The sequence below is a fragment of the Galeopterus variegatus genome, unplaced genomic scaffold, assembly GCF_000696425.1.
Source record: "Galeopterus variegatus unplaced genomic scaffold, G_variegatus-3.0.2 Scaffold2719, whole genome shotgun sequence".
NCBI lineage: Eukaryota > Metazoa > Chordata > Mammalia > Dermoptera > Cynocephalidae > Galeopterus > Galeopterus variegatus.
This window is the reverse complement of record NW_007728830.1, coordinates 66,405-74,991: the sequence shown is the minus strand read 5'-3', so window position 1 is coordinate 74,991 and position 8,587 is coordinate 66,405. Positions and strand designations below refer to the sequence as shown.

At 40.6% G+C, this 8,587-nt stretch overlaps 1 protein-coding gene across 1 annotated transcript in view; it reads right to left on the bottom strand.

The window, feature by feature from the left end:
• The window catches only part of LOC103598719 (structural maintenance of chromosomes protein 1B), an 87,633-nt gene that overhangs the window by 34,979 nt on the left and 44,067 nt on the right, over nt 1–8,587 (bottom strand). The window contains exon 12 of the mRNA XM_008582764.1: nt 1,540–1,686. Within this exon, the coding sequence (XP_008580986.1) occupies nt 1,540–1,686 (147 nt within the window). The remainder of the gene's footprint in view (nt 1–1,539; nt 1,687–8,587) is intronic.

Below are 8,587 nucleotides of genomic sequence, written 5' to 3'. Positions count from 1 at the left end.
TTTTTTTTTTTTTTTTTTTTTTTTTTTTTTTTGTCTTTTGTCTTTTTCCGTGTCCGGCAACGGATCGCAACCCTCAGTGTTGCCCCCGTACCGGACCGGGGACCGGCAACGGGATTGCAACCCTCAGCGCTGCTCCCGTGCCTCGCTCAGCCAGTGAGCGGGAACCGGTCTGTATGTGGGATCCGAACCCTCGGGCGGGAGCGCCACCACGCTTCCCAAGCGGCGCACTATCCAGTGCGCCACCGGGCCGGCCCCAGATTTTGTTTTTTAAACTATATAGATATTGGCATCTAAGATTCTTTAAGGTTTTTAAATTTTCTCATTCCTGATCACATATGTTTGCTTCTACCTTTTCTTTCCTTCATTAGGGTTTCAGAGTTTATCTATTTTATTAGTTGTTCAAAGGAAACAGCTTTTAGATTCATTTGTCCCTTTTCTGAGTTGTGATTAATTTCAGCTTTGAAAAATAATTCCCTTTTATAATCTTGTTATTTTGTGGTTGTCCTAATTTCTCAAGGTGAATAATAATACCCAGTGCTGCAATCTAGGGACATGCATGCCCCACTACAAGTTTTCTTTTGATGAGAATTTAGCAATATCTATCAACATTTTATTTATTTGTATTTTTGGTGGCTAACTTGTACAAGAATAGAACCCTTGACCTTGGTGTTATAACACTACACTCTAACCAACTGAGCTCACCAGCCAACTGTCTATCAACATTTTAAGTACACGTATTCTTAGACCCAGAAATTCCATTTATAGAAATTCACCTCAGAGATAAATTTATACAAATAAAGACGTAATATCAACATGCATTTATAGAGTACTTCATAAGCCAGGAATTGTGTTAAGTATTTTATCTGAATTATCTGATTTATTCCTTATAATAACACTAAAAGGAAGGTATTTTATTATCCCCATTTAATGGATGGAGAAACTAAGGTACAAAGAGGTCAGGTAACTTGCCCAGGGTCATACCACTACTAACTGGCAGTCAGGATTCAAACCCAGGCAGCTTGGCTATAGAATTTATACTCTTAGGTACTAAGTTATTCTCCATCTCTAAAGAATGTTTAATGTTGCACCATTTGTAACAGCAAAATACAAATCAATAGGAGACTGGTTAAATAAATAAACCCATAATAAAATACCCGGCAGAATTAATTTTAAAAAAAGTAACTTTCTATATGTGAAAATAAAAACATGTCATTTTATGGTATTAAATGAAAAACCTTGTTGCAAACACTACTTTAGCAAAAATCTATTTTAAAACAAAGAAAATAAGAAAAATAGTGCATATACTTGCATATACAGAGAACACTTCAGGAGGCTAAGCATGAAACTGTGTTTAGAAAATACCACTGAGCTATAAGGATGGGTAAGGGAAAGATTTTTATTTTTATTACATTCTGCATTATCTAAATATTTTAAAATTATAGGCACGCTACTTTTACTACCAAAAAAACCCTCAACCTGGTTTAAAAACACACTAGCTTATTCCACTAGTATTTTATAACTTTTATGACACGGATTTACCTTCAGCTCTTGGATTAGCTGGCTTCTTCTGTCTTTCAGATTCTTTAACTCTTTCTCATCCCAGCATCTAGCCTTGTATTTTAAATCACTTGACCCTCCAGAGATCACCCCAGATTTTAAAAATAATGTTCCATCCAGAGCCACTGTCTGTAAAATTAAAAATATTTCACCTTGAGAAAATGTACATAAAGATAAAAATAAGGACATAATGTAGCAATTTGTACATCTGAAAATATGAAGATGAGAAAAACCACTTACTATACTTTACTAATAAAATACATAGTTCATGAAGTGACACCAACCAAGAAACAAACCACAAATACAAAACCCTTTTCACTAAGGCCCAAAGAAATTCTAGGCAACAAATTAACAGCAATTATAAAGGTTCGATATAAGCTGAATATCAGTTCCAAACATATTCAACACCGGGAAGCAAAAACTAAGAATATTTATATTTGGTATCAAATAGTTTGCATCACATAGTCCTGTGTTGTGAGGAATCTTGTCATATATGTCAATGGCATATTTTGAAAATAGCCTTAATAATTTTAGGATACCAAAAACATCACTCTCTCCAAAATGGATGTGAAACTAGAACCAAGAAAAAAATTTAAATGGGGACAAGGTATATAATACAGCCTGAAGTTTATAGTCCTGTTAGCAAGCATATGCTTTATGGAGTAAATGAAAGGCTCCACTGCTTCCCTGCTTCTAAATTGTTCTCAATAAAGCTTACTTTACCTCTATAACTTTCTGTGCTAGTGATGTGTGTATATGTGTATGTGTCAGTGTCTCTTATATGACTATCTTCAAAGTCCTTGTGAGGTCCAAGATGACTCCTAGTGCTTCAGCCATAGTGTCTGTGTTTCAAGAAAGAAGACAGGAAGGGAGAGTTAGGGTAAAAGGGTCTTATAAAGAAACTTTCCTGGCAGGCCCACCAATGACTACTGTTTGCATCCAGTGGCTACACCTAGATTGCTACACAGTGAAATCAAGGTCCATGAGTAAGGGAGAAGTAGAGAGGAATATTAAGCAGGCAGTTGTCTCTGACACAGACAGGAGGTAGCCAGGGAAAGGGCAGTGGTGGCATGTGGGTGGGAGAGGCATGAATGCATAAAATAGATTGTGCATGAGTGTGCACGTGTCACAGGGATGGGATGGGGAAAGAAGGAATGAATATAAAAGGGTTTGGAATTCCTGGACGAGTTAAGAAACAACTTAGAGATGAGGCTAGTAAAACAGGCCAGATCATGGAGCTCTTTGTAAGCCATCAAAGAATGTGGATGGAATTCCATTGAGGACTAGAGGAGCTTATAGAGGGAGCTGAGGAGGACTGGCTCTGAACACTCTGACACCCAACAGAAAGAGAGAAAGGTCAGAAAGGAGCCTTAGATAGACCATTCTGGCAACTATTTGGAAAATGCATTGGTCCAGCAAGGCCAGAGATGATGGTATAAATTCAGCCAATAGTACTGAGGGTGAAGAAAAGGAAAAAGATTTAAGAAATATTTAGGATATATTATAAGAAGAGCCTGGGGATTGTTTGGAAGTAGAGGTTAGGAAAGACTCCTTGGGGAAACAATAGGATTTTATTTGGCTGGAATAGTATTATCAAGAATTGAGTTGAAGAATACAGAAGAGAGATCAAGATTTAGAAGAGAACGTGAATTTCATTTTAGACATGCTGATTATATAGCACTTGTGGGCTAGTATTTTACTTATTTATAATGTGCACCTTGACTATTTTGTTAAAGAATTTAATTCTCATAGATTACAAAAAAATTATAACATGTTAATATACAATCAGACACCTACAAATATTAATTAAAATAAACGTAAGAAATTATACTCGGTGGAAAAAGAACAAAGTATAATTAATAATTTAGAATACTATAATGACTAAATTCTAATATTATAACCACTAAATTCAATTAAATAAGAAAAAGATAAAATATTCAATATATGATATTGCGGCAAGTAATTAACCATTTAGGCAAAAAAAGCTAATACCCACATCTAACAATGCACATCAAAATAAATTCCAGACAAGGGCTGGCCCATGGCTCACTCGGGAGAGTGTGGTGCTGATAACACCAAGGCCACAGGTTCGGATCCCTAAATAGGGATGGCTGCGGGCCGGCCCGGTGGCGCACTCGGTAGAGTGCAGCACTTGGGAGCACGGCGGCGCTCCCGCCAAGGGTTTGGATCCCATATAGAGACCAGTCGCTCACTGGTTGAGCGTGGTGCAGGCGTGACACCGAGGGTTGCAATCCTGTTACCAGTCATGAAAAAAGACAAAAAAAAAAAGGAAAAAATAAATAAATAAATAAATAAATAAATAGGGATGGCTGCTTAGCTCACTTGGGAGAGCGTGGTGCTGACAACACCAAGTCAAGGGTTAAGATCCCATTACTGGTCATCTTTGAAAAAAAAATTTTTTAAATAAATAAATTCCAGACAGACTAAAAGTAAAATATAAAAGTGAGACCATTGAAGAAAAGTAAACTAAAAAAAGTGAACGTATGTAAATATATATTTAATCTCATAGTAAAGACCCAGTTATATATATATATAACAACAACAGTTACAAATATAGTTGATTATAAAATAACATTAACATATATACTATAATACTCATTAGTAGTTCTCAATAGAGTATGGTTACCAGATATGGCAAATAAAAATGCAGGATGCCCAGCTAAATTTGAATTTCAGATAAACAAATAATTTTTTTGTATAAGTATGTCCAAATATTTTACTTGGCAACCATCTTACGGGATGAATTGTGTTTTTTTTCTTTTTGAGCTTCTGTTTTCCAAAGTTTTCTAAATTGACCATTTATTAACTTGTATTTCTGATGTATAAAAACGAAATTATAACAGAAAAAAAAAATCTATGGGAGCTTTCTTGGAGAGAAGAGAGAGAAATATATCTAGAATTTTGAGCTAAGAAGAATCTGCCAAAATAAACATAAGTTCTGGTGCCTACTCTCTCTTCCCAACTGTGATACAGGGGCAAGTCAATTTTGCCTCTTTAAACAGGGCGTACAATGATTTTCTGAAGTTCCTTTTACTTTATTGCTACAGTGGCTGATGCTGTTGTTACTCCAACTATTCACTATTGAACACAACATGCATTGACACAATGCTTATACGTCATTTGATTTGATGTAGATATTATTTCCATTTTGATGGCCTGCCCCATCAAAACACCAATGACATTCTTCACAGAAATGGAAAAAACAATCTTAACCTTTCATACGGAAAAACAAAAGACCCTGAATAGCCAAAGCAATCCTGAGCAAAAATAACAAAGCCAGAGGCATAACCCTGCCTGACTTCAAATTATACTACAAAGCTGTTGTAACCAAAACAACATGGTACTGGTATAAAAATAGACATTCAGACCAGTGGAGTAGAATAGAGAACCCAGAAATCACTCCTCAGGCTTATAGCCATCTGATATTAGAAAAAGGCAATAAAAATCTACATTGGGGAAAAGACTGCCTCTTCAACAAGTGGTGCTGGGAAAACTGGATATCCATATGCAGAATGAAACTAGATATGCATCTCTCACCATACACTAAAATCAACTCAAAATGGATTAAAGACCTAGGTATTAGACCCCAAACTGTAAAATTACTAAGGGAAAATATAAGTGAAATACTTCAGCAGTTGGGTCAGGGCACAGGCTTTATGAACATGAGCCCAAAAGCACAAGCAGCGAAAGAAAAAATAAACAAATGGGACTATATCGAACTAAGTTTCTGCACAGCAAAAGAAAAAACCAACAGAATGAAAAGACAACCTACAGAGTGGGAGAAAACTTTTGCCAACTATGCATCCGACAAGGGACTAATATCCAGAATATACATAGAACTCAAGCAATATTATATGGTAAAAAAAAAAAAAAATAAATAAATGACCCAATTAAAAAATGGGCAAGGGAGCTGAATAGGGATTTTTGAAAGGAAGACATACAAATGGCCAACAGATACATGAAAAAATGCTCAACATCACTAGTCATCAGGGAAATGCAAATTAAAACCACATTGAGATACCATCTCACTCCAGTTAGACTGCCTATGATCAAAAAGACGGTGAATAACAAATGCTGGCAGCTATGGAGAGAAGGGAACACTACTGCACTGTTGGTAGGAATGTAAATTAGTACAACCACATTGGAAAACAATTTGGAGGTTTCTCAAACAACTACAGATAGATCTTCCATATGATCCAGCAATACCTCTTTTGGGTATATATCCAGAGGAATGGAAATTATCATGTCGAAGAGACACCTGCACTCCCATGTTTACTGCAGCTCTGTTTACAATAGCCAAGATATGGAACCAACCTAAATGTCCATTAATAGATGATTGGATAAGGAAACTGTGGTATATATACACTATAGAATACTACTCTGCCATAAAAAAGAATGAAATACCCCCATTTGCAACAACATGGATGAACCTGGAGAAACTTATGTTGAGTGAAACGAGCAAAGCACAGAGGTATAAATACTTCATGTGCTCACTCATATGTGGGAGCTAAGAGAGAAAGGAAGGCAGGAAAAAAAGACCACAGTAGTCCCATGGTCCAACACAGGGAGGGAACATACCTAGGGCTACAAATTGAAGCTGAGGGGAGAGGAGGAGGGGGAGGGAAGTTGGGAGATAATTGGAAGGGTACAAAGGGTACAAAAGCAATTTCTGGTAACGGGTATGTCCCCGTATGAATCTGGCCCCCACATCATGGGCAGGAGGGGAGACAATCAGCTTTGTATCTCATGAATATTCTAAATGAATGAATGAATGAATGAATGAATGGATGGATGGATGGATGGATAGATAGATAAACAAACAAACAAATAAATAAATAAGGGATTTGCTTAAAGATATTAAGTGACTTGCCTAAAGCCATATACAGGGGCTACAGTCCAAGTCACTCAAACATCTAAGTCCATGTTCTTAACTACTATATTATACATCTCCTTCAAATCTAATAATGTAGTAGGCAACAATGCATAGAATTATGAATCAGGTTTTCAGTAGTTTTTTGGTACATAAAAATTTATTTCTTCTAAATGTTCATGTAGTTTCATATAACCTTCTTTCATTTGATTTACAGTCAAACTACTATTCCAGAAAAACAATTTCCCCCCAGACTGCAATTTCCTTAATATATAGTTCACATGAGTTGCTCAGTGCCGTAATCCCTGCCTACCTTGGGGGTTACATACTGAAAAGTACCTTGGCTGGAACAGGATCTCATATAAAATAAGGAGTTGAGGAAATTTTTAAATAGCATCACATAAAAGTTCCAGAGGGCATGGGCCTGCAAAAAGAATGAATTCTTTGGCATTAAAAACTTGTTCTGTAGGGAGTTTCAAGATGGCGACGGGTCTGGAGCGGGCGTGCCAGAAGACAGCGCGAGCCTGAGAAGTGAGCGCTGTGCTGCCAGAGTACTATTTGCATTTCCAAGAGCAACAAAAAATGAATAAATCATTGATCAACTAATCTCCAACAACAAAAAAGCAACTACAGATTCGAGGTTTTAGGGCCGACACAAAAGAAGATTCCCGAGAGTGCCCGAGCCGCGCCGTGGGACCGAGTGAGCAGCCCGAGGCAACAAAGGCCAAGAAAGACGGCAGCAACGACGCAGAAATGGAGAGGAAGGCGCCTGACCGGCCCAGCACTGTGAGCTCTGTGAGTGACCCCCAGCCTGGCCCCGCTTGCGAGGCAAACGCCCGTCCGGCTCCCGCCTACCACACCAGGCTAGGCACCGGCACCAGCGCTGCCTCCATTTTCTTGGGTGGGGGCGGAGCCGGCTGGCTCGGATCGGCCAGGCCTGCCCTCCTCGCTTGGCACGGCACCTCACTGAGCAGTGCCACTTGCGTGCCTCGGTGCAGGGCCCCCCGGGGCCTGCGGTCTGGCCTTCAATCCCACTCCCCCCGCGGATCTCTGGCGGGGCTGGTGGCGTGGGGAGCCCCCGGCCAGCATCAGGAGGGCAGGGAAGAGGAGCCCGGCCAGATTGTCACTCCACCACGCCCTGGGCTTTGGCCCCAGGTAAAATTCCTGTTTCTGGGAGGCAGATACCATCTCTGTGGCCATCAGTTCGGAAGAACCCCATACTGATTTCTGGTTGGGAGAGGTGTGGCCAGAGCGCTCCCGAGCTCGCTTGAACCTGCCGGAGAGCTGACTGACGGCGGGCGCCCGAGTCGGCCCACACTGGGGGGATTCAAAGAGGAAATGTGTGCTGTGGGATCCTCCCCGAGGAGCTCACACCCTGGTGTGGGAGAACTCAACTACACAAACAACCGCAATACCAGGAGGAAGGTGAGAAGCCCAGAGAAAGCCTTATCCAGGGCCACAAAAGCACCCAGAGCATCCCTAGTAGAAACCTGAAAGTCGTCCTGGGTGGGGCAGGGACGAGCAAGGGCTTGAAGTCCCGGATGATAGACGAGGATTGCAGAAGACACGCCCCAGCCCTGTACTGAGTGCACAGAGGGGGGCGGGGTCTGGCAAAGGAGGCAGAGTCTCGGCAAAAAAAAATACACACCCTGCGGGCCGCCTCTGCAAGGTCCAACAGCCCCATCTAGTGCACACAGAGTGGGGAAACGCCCGGATAGCGAGGCAGAGACTCGGCAGAACACACATACCCTGTGGGGCCAGCAGGGCGGGATCCAGAAGCCAGGGCCAGAACACACGGAAGAGGGAGAACTCCTACATGGGAAGTGGAAGCTCAAAAGAGACCACACACCCTGCAGTACCATCCCGAGATCCAGCAGCCTAGTAGAGTCCAAGCTGACCAGAGAGGAGGCTTCCTGGAGAGGCCCAAGACCCGAGGCAAACACACACACAGACACTACAGGCCAACTGAGCTGTCACAGAGGTAGTCATACCAAAGTGACAAACACAGATATACCTTAGTTAGCCAAGAGGGTCAAACCTGTGCACAGTGAAACTCCCTGCCAAAATGAGTAAACATTGAAAAAAGATACCAGAAATGCAAAAAACCAAGAAAGTACACCACCAAAAGTTAATAAATCT